This window comes from Typopeltis vanoorti, chromosome 15 (genome assembly GCF_054136105.1).
Source record: "Typopeltis vanoorti isolate ZY-2024b chromosome 15, IOZ_Tvanoo_1.0, whole genome shotgun sequence".
In the NCBI taxonomy this organism is placed as follows: Eukaryota; Metazoa; Arthropoda; class Arachnida; order Uropygi; family Thelyphonidae; genus Typopeltis; species Typopeltis vanoorti.
In genome coordinates, this window is record NC_143563.1 from 110,743,574 (window position 1) to 110,760,269 (window position 16,696).

The 16,696-nt window shown below is 34.7% G+C and overlaps 1 protein-coding gene across 2 annotated transcripts in view; it reads right to left on the bottom strand.

The window, feature by feature from the left end:
• The window catches only part of LOC150099077 (activin receptor type-1-like), a 201,119-nt gene extending 184,950 nt beyond the window's left edge, over window positions 1–16,169 (bottom strand). Inside the window, exon 1 of one of the 2 annotated variants that reach the window (XM_090404904.1) lies at window positions 15,900–16,169. In XM_090404904.1, the coding sequence (XP_090261030.1) occupies window positions 15,900–15,975 (76 nt within the window). In that variant the 5' untranslated portion in view covers window positions 15,976–16,169. Of the gene's footprint in view, window positions 1–15,580; window positions 15,630–15,899 lie in introns of those variants that run through there. The other variant, XM_090404905.1, reaches the window with a different exon arrangement.
• Window positions 16,170–16,696: the final 527 nt, after the last annotated feature.

The following is a 16,696-nucleotide window of genomic DNA, read 5'->3' on the forward strand; positions in this document are numbered from 1 at the left end:
TATTTTATTTAACAGGTAAGTAATTTTGTTTTAATTTATTAACTTATTTTATAATGAAATCTATCGTATTTAATTTTTGAGTATGACTAGTCGTGAGAGAGATTATTATGGAAGAAAATTACCTAAGTGGGCATGAAATACAAAAGCAAAAACAAGAAAAAGAAGCCGCTGAGGAACGTCAAAGAAATTCACTGTTTAAATTTATGAAGTTGAACTCATATTTGTTCAGACATATCAGTTAATAACGGGAGTTCTGAAATAACTACAAACAGTTCTTTGACTTCAACATTAATTAATAATGAGCATTCTGAAATACTCAAAGGAAGCGGAGAACATGACGCATTTGGTCAAACAATGAGTATTGAAGATTCTAAAACTGAGACACCAGAGGAAGGTGAACTATTTACTACTGATGATCCAGCAACATGGCCCAAAATTTTGAACAATGCAACACTAACACAAATTGTACAATGTGGTCTGCCGTCTCCTCCGACTGAAAATGATTTTCCAAATGATGACAACAAGAGGTGTTTTTCCACAGCTCACTATGTTAGGACAATTGCAAACGGAGAGAAGCAAAACAGAAGATGGCTTATATATTCAAACTCTTCCAACTCTATTTTTTGTTTTTGTTGCAAATTATTTTCTTCTGATGATAATTTTTTATCTAATAATGGCTTTTCTAACTGGCAACATGTAAGTGAAAGATTAAAGTCGCACGAACAAAATCCAGTGCAGATAAAATGCATGTATTCATGGACACAAATTGAATGAATTTAAAAATTCACAATACAATTGATCAGGCAAATCAAAATGTCATAAAATTTGAAGCAGAATGGTTAAGAAATGTTTTAAGACGAATAGTAGCAGCAATTCTTTATTTATCCGAACATAATTTAGCTTTTAGAGGTAATTTTGATACTTTGTACACAGCCCATAATGGTAATTTTTTAGGAATCATAGAATTAATTGCAGAATTTGATCCACTTTTAAAAGATCATTTAATACGATGTTTGGAAAAAAAAATATAGGTAAGAAACAAAATTCGTATCTATCACCCATTTTGCAAAATGAATTAACTGTTGATATGGAAACCAAAATTCAACAAAATATTGTAAATATGATACGACAGGCAAAGTACTATTCAATAATTCTCGATGGTACTCCTGATGGTAGTTATCGGGAGCAAATTTAATTAATTTTTAGATTTTTACATATATTTGAAGCAGATATTGAAATTCGTGAACATTTTTTGACATTTTTAACAACTAATGACACTACTGGTAAAGGTATATACCAGTAGTGTCATTAGTTTTGAATAAATTAAATCTGAAATTGTCAGATTGTAGAGGGCAAAGATATGAAAATGAAGCGAATATGAAAGGAGTATGAGTCCGTGCTTACATTTTAAATGAAAACGAAAAGGCATTTTATACTCCTTGCACCTGTTATAATTTAAATTTGATTTTATTATTATTACCCCAAGACCTCATGGAATTTATTGCTATAATTGATATGAGTCAAAGACTCATATCAATTATAGCAATAAATTTCTTTAATGTTTCGTTATTTAAAAAAAAAAAAAATCAGTTAGGGCTATACGTTTTCAAATTCCAGAATTTTTAATGCGCTCAAAGAATTACCTAAAACTGCATCAGATAATACTATCAAAGTAGAAGTGTTTTCAATATATGAACAAATAGATTCATTTGAGTTTATACTAAAGTTAATTTAGTCAAAAATAAATTTAGCAAATAAAGTATTACAAAATGCAAAAATTCCCATAGACGTAGCAACTAAGCATATTAAAGAGTTAGTGCAGTACTTTGAAGAGCAGAGAATATCAGGATTTGATAGCTGTTTTGAGATTGCTAATGAACTGTCAAATCTATTAGAAATAGAAATTAAATTTAAAGAAAGTCAAGTACGTCGAAGAAAAGTATTTTTTGATTATGAAATGCCTGATGAATCACACATAGATGATAAGAAAGATAATTTTAGGATAAATTTCTTTTTTTGTAATTTTAAATACTGCTCTATAATCTGTCAAAAAAAGATTTGAATTGTATGAAATTCACGAAAAATCATTTGGATTTCTTTATGATATGAAATTAATAAGAAAATGACAGAAAATGAATTAAAATTTTGCTGCAAACAGCTGCAGACATTGATGAATCTGAATTTTACAATGAATTAATTATTTTTAGAAATATTGTCCTAGAAGATGCACCCATTAATATTTTAAAATTCATAATTGCAAATAATTTGTCGGATATTCATCCAAATATTACTACGACATTTAAAATATTATTGACCAGTCCAGTTACGGTCGCATCAGCAGAAATGTCATTTTTCAAATTAAAATTAATAAAAACCTATTTGCGATCTTCTATGTCTCAAGAACGTTTGTCGTCCCTGACAATAATATCTATAGAGCATGAAATTGCAAAAAAAATTGAATTTTGATAGCATTCTAAATGATTTTATTGATGAGCCCATTAGGTTAAATAAAATTTAATATATTAAGATTTCTTTTAAATCCTATAAGTTGTTATACATATATTTCATTATTTATAGTAAAAATGGATATTTTTTTCATATTTTTATATTATTATTTATATTATTAAATAAATCATTGTTCTGGCATATTTATATGATAATGTGTACTTAATAATAAAATAATATATCATGAACATACAAACACATTTATTTTTTAGCTAATTTTTTCCCTTTACTTAAATTGATGCTAAAGAGCATACATGTTTATTTATCTGCATAAATATTTTTCATATTTGATTTAATTAATTAACAAGATATTCTTCCATTTAAAATTTCCATAAATGTTACTAACTTTCAGGGACCCTGCATTTCCATTTCGCACAGGGCCCCACAAAATGTAGAAACGGCCCTGACCCTTTGCATTTCATACCAGTTAGTATGTCTGCTTCTGATGCCTACAATATGAGGTCCCAATATATTAAGCAAGGCAACAAACTCTGCTCCTTTGTTTCTGATACTCCTTGCATTCGTGTACAGACATAAGTTAACTACATGCTCTTTTGTATACTCTTGTCTATGGTCAGAATGACAACTCACAGATCTCTATTCTTATTTAGTTCCTTACTTATGCAGACACCTTGATACATGCTTGATAGGTCTGAAAGGCCAAACACAGAAACATTCTCTCTTCGTAATTATTTCCACAATAATAACCATTCCCATTATTAAGACAGTTACCTAACATTGTCTCTCTTACACAGTTTCTCATGATTCCTCCCATTAGAATTCAGTTTCCCTGACTATTTTATTATTCCTGACACCTTTAAGGAGTCCGAAGACTCATCGCGGGAGGACACCTACAGCTGTCTCAACCACTACACCGAACCATCTCCATCAATGCCATCTAACAGCCACCACAACTAGTATTTTTTGTCTGTAAATTGCGTGTGTTCTGAAGGACCAATTTGTCTGTATGCGGGATGAAAAACCCAAGTTTCCGGGAGAAAAAACCCTGCTACCTCCGTATGAGATCGGCTAACTCACCTTCGATTGAAATCGTGCAGATAAAGATTCCTCCCATCGTGACGAGAATCGAACTTAGGCCTATTCCAATCGAAAGGTGCAATGTACCGTCGTTCTTCCAATTGCGCTACGGAGGCACTTAAAAAAAATTATTCAACCAAATTATTCTAATATCTAATAAAAATAATACAAATTATTTGTAATAGATCTCATATCAATTAATAATTTTTCAAGACTCCTGATGCCAAACACATTCAAGTGCAGGATATCCCTCTTATACGAATCCAATCTTCTCATATTCACTCCACGCATCCATAAACTTACATCTATTCCTTGTACACAGCCTATGCATCAAAGAGAAAACAAACACCACCAGGTGGGTTCGATTCACCAACCATTCAGTTAACAGCTGAAACATATGCACCATGGAGGCATATGTTTCTAATCTTAATTCTCTCATTGCAGTATTTGTAATGCGCGATATTTTTTAAAATTGATTTATGAATATCGTTACTTTTTCTTTTGCTCTTTCTTCCTTTTTGACTGCTCTGTAGATATACATGTAGTTATCTGTTTCATCCAAGCCTTTCGTTTCTTTGTGTTATTACTAATAATTTGATATTTCTTTCTATTAGAGTTTTGTCTAAATCTTGGTATTTGTGATGAAAAACCACTGATTTCAGAAAACTTTATGTTAATTCTTTTTCCTTTCCTTGCCTATATCCATAACCTGTCTGATTTGTTTCCCCGAGTGATAATCCAGTTTCTTCTATTCTGAGGCTTTGGAGTAAGAAAAGAAATTCCACTGGGGTTGCAACCTTAAGGCCTCCAAACCTGCCCTGAAAGTACTTGAAAGAGCTGTTGGTACACAAGAGGAAGGGTGGAATATTTGAGTAGCTTGCAGAAAGAAAAGTTGCCCAGTGGCTACATTGGTAGTACGTTTAGCAGTGTCTGTGCTATGTTGTCTACAGTATCTAGAGATTTTATTCACAAACCAAAGGGTTGTATAAAAGTCTAATGAGTGCTGTAGAGATTCTCCTATTGTGGACAAAAAAATGTGGAATGATGTAACAGACTGGCAGGGATTTTATTTTCATACTGTGTAACAGGTAGCTGTTGACAAAGTGACAACAGTGGTTCATTTGCTTCAACATAAAGACTATGGCTAGAAGCCATATTTGGGGATGATTGTGGACAGAGAATTCAAGTTTAGAGAGCATATTGTGAAGGTAGTCACAAAACACATCAAATTACATGGTTGTTGAAGAACCCACTAACAAGAAGGGATAAAGAAGTTATTGTTCTGCTTTATAAGACATTAATAAGGCTGCATTGGGAGACTAATGCACACAAATCTGGTCGCCTGGATTCCTTGGTGATGAAGTGGTGCAGAGAACCTAAAGGCAAATGACAAAGATTGTGGGAGGTCTGTGAAATGCTTCCGAGAATAGACTGAAGGTCTGTGGGCTCCAAACACTAGCTGATAGATGAGAGGAGATATGATAGAAGCATATAAGTTATTAAAAGGGATTTTTTTTGATAGCTTTTTTTGGTACAGGACAGGAGAGAATGAGGGGTCACTCCTAGAAATTGTATAAGAGCATGGTTAATAAGTGTGTTAGAACTCAATTTTTTTGCTTGGAGGGTGGTGAATGGGTGAAACGCACTGATGGAGATGGTTATGAGTGCTTCATCTGTGAATGAGTTTAAGGAGAGGTATGATAGGTGTTGTGTGAATAATAGCTAGTGTGTCAATATAGGTTCTCCTGCAATGAGTCTTCTAATGTCACAGAAACACCTGGTATTATAATAATAATATGTAGAACCCAAAAATTTTAATTTTTAAATTCAAGTTTTGGAGTTCTACATATTATAACTATTCTAAAATCTAATTTATAGAAGATGGTCACTGCTATAGCTGTTCTTGGTGTGCCAATCTGAAGATGCAATTATGATTTTAAATGTACTCATTTACTGAATAACCTCACAGCTAGCTATCATAAGAATTGGTACCAAAGGAAACTTATCATGCCTCAAAAAGTGTTTTATTGCTTGTATGCCGAATTTCTATATTGACCTGATTTAGCAAGCATAAAAATTAAGTTCCATAAATGTGTTATAAATTTATTAGTTTGGATTATGTTTTTATATAACAAGATTAGTGCAAATAACTGTTTTAAAATGGGTAACATTTGAAGCTTCAGATAATAATAAAACCAAGATGTTGTATTTGCTATTTTTTACTAACAATAATAATTTTAGCTATATTCATTAATCCCAACACTGGTTGAATTTGTAAGTTAAGACACCACGGCTATTCCAAGAAACTATGAACTGAAAGATAAGCCAAAATATTAATGCTTTTACATAATGTACATGACAAATGTAATTATCCTTATTTATTTTATTATTCCAAAAGCATGATGTATTAATTTATGCATATCAATCATTTTTTGTATACTTTGATCTACTTAATGAGAAGATGCATAAAGTTTGTTTTCCTGGTGGTAGAATGGAGAGAGTGATTGAAGTGTTGGACATGAAGAATAAGAGAGCACAAGAGTTGGTGGTTGTAGTAGGAACAAATGATTTGGATGGGAATAAGGAAAATGCCAGATTGGATATAAGGAGATTATTAAGGAGAGTAAAAGATAACAGTGTGGTAAGAAAGGTAGTCAGTGTGTTGCCAAGGTATGATAGTGATGAATTGAGGAGGCGGGCAAAGATTATGAATGATATGTTAGTGCAGTTATGTGAGGAGAATGGAGTGCATTTTGTGAATGTGTGGGAGGAATTTGAGGGACGGATGGAATTGTATAAAGAAGATGGGCTGCATTTAAATGGCTTTGGTGTGAGTCTGCTGGAGAGATTATTACTGGCAGGAGAAGTAATGACTGTAACGAATATAACTGAGGTGGTGCGAAGTGATATGAAAGAGCAAAAAAGTAAGGTAGGGAGAGGTATTTGTTCACTTGCAAATGGGGGAGGTGAATATTATGAATGAAGTAAATGAGAGAGTGGAGGTACAACACGAACAGGGAAATGGGGGGAGTCAGGGTGGATGGGGAGAAACTTTATGAAACATGCGGGTGTTGAATTCAGAAGTGAATGTGTAAGCGGACAAACACAGATTGAGATGGCCTGGGATGGGTGGAAAGAGTTTAGGTGTGAAGAAAGTTGTAGAATTGGTGGTAATATAGAGGAAGTGACAGGGGAAGGTATTGAAGAGTCACATCGCAGGAGTGATGTTCTTAGGACTTGTAGAAGCAGTAATGATTTCTTATGTTTATTCACTAATGCTAGAAGTATTCGAAATAAGGGGAATGAAATTGTTGCTTTGCTCGAGTCTGTTCACCCCAAAATTGTTGGTATAAGTGAGACGTGGTTAGATGACGATGACATTCTGACAGGAATAGAGATGAACGGATATGATATTTTTCATGAAGATAGACAGGGAAGAAAGGGAGAAGGAGTACTGTTAATGGTAGCAGATGAGTTGTGCCCATCTAAGGTGGAATTGCAAGGTGCAAATAGTGGTCACGGTTTTGAGGCCGTATGGTGTGAGGTAGAAGTAAACAGGATGAAATATTTAGTTGGGTGTTGCTATAGACCTGATAATATGGAGGGTAATGAGAAGGAAATGTATAGGCAAATTGGCCTAGCTAGCAAGAAACGAGTTATCGTTATGGGCGACTTTAATTATGGTAATATAGACTGGAAGCAAGAGACTGCATCTGGGGGTAAAGAAAACGAATTTTTGGAGTTTTTGAAAGATAATTACCTTAGGCAGCATGTAACGGAGGGTACACGAGGATCAAGAGTATTGGATTTGATCATCTCATCAGATGATGTTATTATAAATGAGGTGTCAAATCTTCCACTAGTTGGTGAGAGTGACCACGAGGTGATCACGTGCAGGGGGCGACCAGTCATTCGAGGACGTCTGTTAGAAAGGGATATATGTGGAATTATAAGACTGGTAATTACGAAAAGCTCAGGAAACAGCTTGCGATAATAAATTGGAAAGAGGAACTGGATGGAAAGGATATCAATGCTGCTTGGGCCATACTCAAGAACTATTTGGTGGAGGCAATATCAGAGTGTATTCCAAGGGTCAAGAGGGTAAACAGAGTGGGTGTAAAATGGATGAATCAAGAGATAAGGTAAGCAATCTGGAAGAAGAAGGTATTATGGAAGAAACACAAAATGAGTATATATAACAACCAGTTGCATGAGAAGTACAAAGAGCAGGCGAGGAAGGTGACTAGCTTGATAAGGGTAGCAAAAATGCAGTATGAGCAGCAGTTAGCTAAAGCGGCCAAAAAAAATCCTAAGGAGTTTTTTCGATATGTTGCCAGCAGAAGAAAGAATGATTACTGTAGGATAGGATTGATTGGCGAAAACAGAGGAATGATAACCGCTGCAGAGGATATAGTTGAGATATTTAGTGAGAAATTTCTAAAGGTATTTCATTCTTGAGAATGTGGCATCACGCAGAACTTGAAAGCAGTGGGAAAGGAGGAGGAGGAACTGTTAGTAAGTGAACAGGAGGTATATGAGGAATTGAATAGACTTGATGTAAATAAGGCTGTGGGACTTGATGCTATTTCACCACGTGTCTTGAGGGAATGTGCCAGAGAGTTAACAACAGCTTTTGTATATCTTTTCAACATGAGTCTCTCACTGGGTCAAGTTCCAAAAGAGTGGAAAGAGGGTAAAATTGTTCCAATTCATAAGGGAGGTGATAAGAGTAAGGCTTTGAATTATAGACCAGTCTGTGTGTCTGGAGTTGTGGTCAAGGTATTAGAGAAGTTAGTTAGGAATAAAGTGCAGAATTAGGTTGACAACAGAAAAATACTCTTTGGCAGCCAGCATGGATTTACTAAAGGAAAATCGTGCTTTAGCAACCTGCTTACATTTTATAATAAAGTGACAAATGCGTTGGATAAGGGTATTGCATATACAGTGGTATATTTAGATTTTGCAAAGGCATTTGATAAATTGCCACATGACAAGCTGGTAATTAAATTGGAACGGATGGGGCTGAACAGTAGATTGATTGTCTGATAGGAGCGATATCCCAGAAGAGGAAAGTTACTAGTGGTGTACCTTACCTCAAGGGTCTGTTTTGGGTCCATTGCTGTTTAATTTGTTTGTAAATGATATCTGGAGAGGTCTGAATGGTGATGTGCAGTTGTTTACAGATGATGCAAAGTTGGGCAGAGCTATCGGGAGTAGTGTGGATGCTGTAGCTTTGCAAGAGGACTTGAATACACTATCTGGATGGGTAAATAAGTGGGGATGTCAATTCGATGTTTCAAAGGGTAAAGTTTTGAAATTTGGGAAGCAGAGATGGGATGTAAAGTACACAATCGGTGCGAATATCTTGGAAGAGGTAGAGGAAATGAGAGATCTGGGAGTGATTGTAGACAAGGACCTAAAATTTCGGGGACAACACAGCGGATAATGGGAATGATGCGGAGGACATTGACTTGTAGAAGTAAGGCTGTTATGGTTCCTTTGTATAAGGCTTTGATCAGGCTACATATGGATTATTGTGCACAGATCTGGTCACCTGGTTTTCAAAAAGATGAAATTGTGTTGGAAAAAGTTCAGAGGCGATTGACTAAGATGGTTTCTGATCTCTGGAATGTAGAGTATGAAGTCAGTTTGACAAAATGCAATTTGTAGAAATTGGTGGATAGAAGGAGGAGGGGGGGATGTGACTGAGACATATAAGCTGTTAAGTGGTTATTACCAGATTAACGTCAGGGAGGTTTTGCACAGAATGGGTGAGGATAGCAGGAGAACAAGAGGTCATTCCTGGAAGCTGTATAAGGAGGGTGTGAGCAAGGGAATGAGGAGCAGGTTTTCTGCATGGAGAGTGGTGAGTGATTGGAATGCTTTGCCCGAGAGTGTGGTGTGTGCAGAGACAGTGAATACATTTAAGGCACAGTATGATAAACTGTGTGTATAACAGTGGACCTCCCACGATCAGTCTTTGACTCCATGGAGGTTTTTATAATAATAATAATAATTAATGAATAAATAATTAATTTCGTACTTATAATCAGTGAAAAACAAAAAAAAATACAATATATTTTAATGCTATGGGGGGAGGGGAAAAGAGAAAGTTGTCATTACACAAAGTGTGGAAATCAAAACATAAGTAATGGCAATAAAGGTTATGACAGTATTGTAGAGCTGGGGGAATTCACAGTACAGATTTATTTTTAATGGGCTTGTACTCATTTACCATGAAGATGTTTTCAACTGAGCTTAGTTTGAACAGTATTCACAATGTAATTTGTTCTTATTTATGTATGATTACTTGATTATTCTGGGGGCGGGGGATTATGATGGACAGTGCTAAAAATATTGAAGATCTGTATCACTGTATAGAAAACCACTTTGGTAATAAGAATATAAATATGGCATTTAATTTTTTTCTCTACAATAAAGATAATCGTGGGATCTTAGCTATCAAAATGCATTTGAATAAAATAATCTTGCCACGAGACCAAAAGGCAAGCACCAATGTCTCTATGAATAAAAATCGGATGAAGTGAGACATTTTTGTTCAAAATTCCAAGAAAATTAGAGATAAAATGGAGGTGATGACTCATATGTCAGTATACTATTTGCACATTATTTTTGGAAGTATACTGTGTGTGTGTGTGTGTGTGTGTGTGTGTGTTGAGGGTTGAATAATCTGAGAACCCTGTCCTAGATATCAAACATGGTACTTTTTTTTGAAGCAAGGCGGTTCCAACTCTGAGCAACAAAAATTATTGTCCTCCTAAAGACTTCCACAAATATTCATTTCATGGTGGAATTCCAAACCAGCCTGAAGGCTGAACAGTAGAAATGCTAATTAGGTCAGATGTGGCTAGATGGCCAGATGATATATCCAAGATGCAATGCTCAAGCAAGGCAACCAAATGTTATTTGGTTGCCTTGCTTCAGTCTCATTTACCTGTAGGGCCAGTGTACACTACAGGTGCATGATGGCAGTTAATGGAAATATTAAAGTCATTGTAATTAATATTTAATCTATGTTTTAATTTCCTTAAATATCGTTACCTATCAGATTTATTTGTTCCCCTGCCTGTATGCAAATTATTTCAGAAGTCTAGTTGGGCAGATTTTACTGATTTTTTTTTTTGGAAGTATATTGATTTTTTTTTGTGACTAAGATTTTTTTTCTTTTTATTGATTTTATATAATTTTTATATTTTTTCTATATAAAGGAAACTGACCCAGAGAATAAGCATGGAACTTTTTAAAGTAACTACGAATCTCCAATAAACAAAGTGGTAGTCTCACACTGGTTGATGAAATTCATTTCCCACCTTAAATATTCATAAACATCTATGCCCTTGACAGGATTTGACCAGTGGCCTGAGGATAGAGCAGCTTAACTAAAGCCAGCAAAGTCAGCAAAATTTAAAATCCTGACAAAAAATTTGTTGAGACATTCCAATTTCTGTTTTAACAGGAGCATTTGCAAAGACCATAAAGAAGAAAATTTTTTTTATCAAAATGTGTGTATTAGTACTTTGCAAATTGATAAATGCATTATTATTCCATCTAGGTGATTGATCAGAAACAATATGATGACCTCCAAAGCCCCACACAGCAATTTAACAACTTAAGTTTATAATGTACTTGAAATTAATATAATGGAGAATTAAAAAAAGAAAAGAAAAAGCATAACACTTTTTAATAGTAGTTTTAATAAGCACCTATCAATAATGTTTTGTACAGACCAACTTACTATTATAGGTGATTGATCTATAACTGGATTTTAAAGCAATCAAAATCTAAAGTACATCTTTAGATGTCAACAAATCTTCAAAAGGAAAACACATCCGTAGATCAGGTGGTATAAATGAAGCTCTTTGGTTGTCAACATATGTTCAAATCCCATCTAGTATGCAAAGAACCTTTGTCAGGATTTTTCAAATTAAGTTAGTCTCATATAAAGGTGACAAGGTTTTTCCTCTGGCAAAACAAGCAAACCAGCCAGAAGAACAAATGCAATTAACAGACACGGCACAAAATCCAGACAGAATTAACTGCTCTATCATAAGCAGTATTAGGTTTCTAAGAAGCCATTTTACTTGGCCACAAAGACCATAGATTTTGATTGCTTGGAGTGTTATTCATAAAAGAGACCAATGACATCTACCTAGAGGACTGCAACAATACTATGTATGTCAAACATATGATAAAATATTATTATTATTTTATCATATCCTCCAGGGAGTCCTAAGACTCCTCGAGGACAGGTACCTATTCACATCTCTTCATCTCTGTCATCATCTACACCAGTGCCATCTACTGCCTACCGCCACCACTAGTATTTTCACAAACAATCACAAACATCCATGCCCATGGTGGAATTCGAACCCACAGCTTTTTGGCTGGAGAGCGGATATGCTAACCACTTGGCCAACCGGGCCAGCAATATATATGTGGAATGTGAAATATAAATTATCATAAAAATTCCCAATTTTAAATAGATATTTGAAATTATATAATAAGAATCTGTATTTAAGTTTCATAGATCTGGAAAAAGGCATACAACAAAGTGCCCAGACAAAAGCATTTCAAAATGTTACAGTTATATGGGATAAATGGAACATTATACAGAGGCATACACACTCTATATTTATGTTCTAAGTCAGCAGTTAGAACTGAAGGAAATACAAGAAAATGGTTTGATGTAAAATCAGGTGTAAGACATGGATGCACACTCTGAGCTTATTCATAATATATTATTATTATGCGACACCTCCAAGGAGTCCAAAGACTCATCAAGGGAGGGCACCTACTCGACAACTCTATCTCTGCCAACTACAACGAACCTGAAAGAAAGTGGTATTAAATATATATAAGTATTTTAATATATTATTATTATATCACACCTCTAGGGAGTCCAAAGACTCATCAAGGGAGGGTATCAACTTTACAACTCCACGTCTCACTACTCCACCAACCTTCATCATCAAACACCAATGCCATCTATCGCCGACAATCACCACTAGTGCTTTCACAGACAAATCACAAACATCCATGCCCACGGTGCGAAATAGCTACACACCAAACAGAAACATATGTATTGATGAGTCAGTGGTGTTGTGGTGCGGTAGACTGCCGTTTTGGCAATACATAAAACATCAAAAAACATAAATATGGCATGAAATTCTATTAACTATGCAAATCGAATGGATTGGGGATAAAAATAAAAATTTATACAGGTAAATCTGAATCCTCTTTAGCGAAAATGGGTCACACATGTGATATTGTATTTCACTTGATGGAAGAATATTTAGACCCAGGTTATGTATTGCATATGGACAATTTTTATAATTTTGTAGCTCTGACTAAATCTCTTACTGACAGAAAAACTTGCGTGTGTGGAACACTGAGAAATAATAGGAAAAACAATCCACCAGATGTTATACAGAAGAAACTAAACAAAGGGGAATTTATCTGGCAAAAAAGAGGTCCTGTTTTAGTCAGCAAATGGAAGGATAAGAGAGAAGTTCTTTCCATTTCAAATATGCACAAATTTGAAATGGTTGAAGCAAAAAATCGGAATGGTAAAATTCAATTAAAACCAAATATCGTTAGGGACTATAATTGGTGTATGTCAAGCATCGATCTTTCTGATCAAATGCTTTCTTACTATTCTGCCTTACAAAAGACAATTACATGGCCAAAGAAATTGGCAATATGCATTTTTGATATATACATTCAAAATGCGCATAAATTTTAAAATATAATTACTGGAAACACAATGACTGTGTTAAAATTTAGAGATCAATTTATCTCAGTTTTTGTTGGAATGGATGAGCTTACTGCATCACAGAATATCAGCAGGTTTCGAGATCTTCATTATTTGGAAATTTTATCACCTACAGAAAAAAATCGTCCAACAAAGGCATGCCGTGTATGTACACAAAACAAACAACGACGTGAAACACGTTATTATTGTCCTGTTTGCCAGGAAAAACCACCATTGTGCATGGAAAATTGTTTTAAAGTGTACAATTCGTAATTTGAATAAATTGGTTTTTATTTTATTAATTTCATTTTATTAGTTTTAATTTGATATACAAATTACCGGTTAATTCGTGCTTGGCATAGGAGATCGGTAATCGACATACGAGTATATTCGTAGTTGGCTTCTAAGGCACATATATAATATACTATATTTTAGCTGAAATTATTTCCCTTTTACCAAGCCCCCAGACATGCCCTTCACTTTATTCACAAGCGAAGGGTCCAAATTAAGGTACTTATGCTAAGGGTTAACTCGTGCTTGGCATAGGAGGTCGGTAATCGACATACGAGTACATGGTTGGCTTGTGAGGCTCATATACCAACTACAAGTATACTCATAGTTAGCAGCGAACGTGTTAATGATACCAAGTCATCTATACTTATATTATTAAATATACTTATATTTAATATATAATGCTGGCCGGCCTGGCTGGTCCGCTCTCCAGCCAAAAGGCTGCTTTAACCTAGTAATTGCCTTATCAAGTTATATGGCATGATTATGTCTCTGCCTCCTCCTCCTTCTATCCACCAGACTTTGCAATTTGCACTCACTCTTTTTCTCAATCCATCCTCGTAGTCAACATTCAGAGATCAGAAACCACCCTAGTCAACTATCTTCGAACTTTTTCCAATGTCTGTTTATTCTTTTGAAATCTGTTGCCCAAATCTGTGTATGGTAATCTATGTGTGGTCTGATCAAAGCCTTATACAACGGAATCATAACATCCCCACTTCTATAGGTGTGTTCTATGCAACACTGCCAGTTTGTTGTGTGGCCCTCACAATTTTAGCAAAAAATTCCTGAAATTTTAGATCCTTGTCCACCATCACCTCCAGATCCCTCATCTAAGATATCTTCAATAATTTGTGCTCTGCAGCCCATCTTTTAAAACCTTATACTTTGCTACACTGAACTGGTGGTCCACTAATTTGCCCGTTCATCCAGTTTATTCAAGTACTCTTGCAAGGCTATAACATTCATTCTACTCTTCATTTCTCCCCAACTGCACATCATCAAACAACTGTATATCACCCTTCAAGTCCTTCTCAATATCATTTACAAACAAATTAAACAACATACCCAAAATAGACCTTTGGACACACCACAAGTGCTTTCCTCTTCTGAGATCCCCTCCCCCCTCATACAGAACTTACTGATACCTATCATACACCCAGTCTCCAAAAGAATGCACTAATTTACTATCCACATCCAATGTAATTATCAGCTTGTCATGTGGCAATCTATCAAAGGCTTTTGTTAAAACCTATACCACTGTGCATGCATCTCTTCCCGTTCTGACGCATTGGTCACCTTGTTATAACAAGTAAACAGATTGCTACAACACGATCTTCTTTTAGCAAACCCATGCTTTCAAAGAGAATGTTGCTGTTATCTACCAAATTCTGAAACACCTTGACCAGAATTCTGGGCAAAAAGACTGATTATAATTCAAAGCTTTAGTTTTATCGTCCCGTTTATGAAGCAGAACAATTATGCCCTCTTTCCACTTGTTTTGGAACTTATGCCAATCTAAGACTCATGTTGAAGAATTAAGTTAAGGCTGTTGTTAATTCTCTGGAACATTCCTTCTAGACACATGGTGATATACCATTAAGTCCTACAGCCTTATTGATATCAAGCATACTCAATTCTTCATATAATTCCTGCTCACTCACCATCAGTGAGCAGGAATTATACTCCTCTACCCTTCCCACATCTACTTTTATCACTATCCAATATAATCTTTCCATTAATCATTTTTTCTTCTTCTGGTCATGTAGTGAAAAAAACTCCCTAGGATTTCTTTTGACTTCATTAGCCAACTTCTGCTCATACTGCACTTTTGTTACTCCCTTATCAAGTAAGTCACTTTTCTTGCTTGCTTGCTATTTTTATTCATCATACAACTCACTCATCTTGTGATGTTTCCGTCGTCTTCTTCCAAACTGCATGCTTCACCTCTTCATTCATCCATTTTGCACTTACCTCATTTGACCTCCTGACTGTGAAAATGAATTCAGATATTGCTTGTGCCAGACAGTTCCTGGACAGGTCTCAATAGCACTGATCAACATCCCAGTCACGTGATTAAGGACATTCTACGATCTTTTACTCCACGAAGATGATATAATTATAATAACACCCACTGATTAAAATGATTTTGTGTGCGTCGATATATTTATTATTTACTTATTTTCAAATCCATTATTTAAGTGAAGGCAGTCAAATGAAAATTCTGCCCACTAATTTTCTAGGTAACGTCGTGCTACTTAATTCTATTTATATATTTGAACATATAACTTACCGGTTCTGCCTTCTGCTATTATAATAAAACTTAATTGTAAAAATATTCTCAGTTTTTTCCACTTATAATGCGTCATTATGACAGAAATATATGGAATACAGTTAGCGTTTGTAATGCAGTTCGATATAATTTAGTAGCGAATACATATCGGCCTTGAGAAGCTAAAGCAATGCAATTCAAACATTCTGCTAGGTTACAAAAATAAAAATAAAATAATTAAATAAATAAAAGTCAAGTTAATGCTAATAGTACAAGTAAAAGGCTTCCGCTTTCAACTCATCTTTGCGGAAATTAGCGACCTCTATAAACAAATCGCAATGACACTATTTTCAAGATACTGTATATATACTCGGACACACATATAATAATATAAATAATAACAAAAAAAAAAACTGTTAATTTATATATAAATATATAAATTAGCACGATTTTTTTTATTTCATTTCGTTTTCATTTAAGCCAACCTGACGATCCTCTTACAGGAGAAAGAGTGACCTGAAACAACTATGTAGGTAAAGACTTTAATTTATAACTATAAACTCTTGTCATATTATACTGCATGTTATTGAAATGGAAAAATGGTGGTAGCAACTGCAATGTATTTCATAAATAAAACGATCAATACTTATTACTGTTTACTATTCAAGTGGCAAAGGTATTTGCTTTTTAATGAGAATGCAACCTTGTGTTGTGCTTCCCGACTCTATTCTAAGCTCCTCCTCCCTTCCACTATATAAATTTAGTAAATACTAAATTTACCTAAATTAAAGACGTATTTACCTAAATTTAAATTTAGG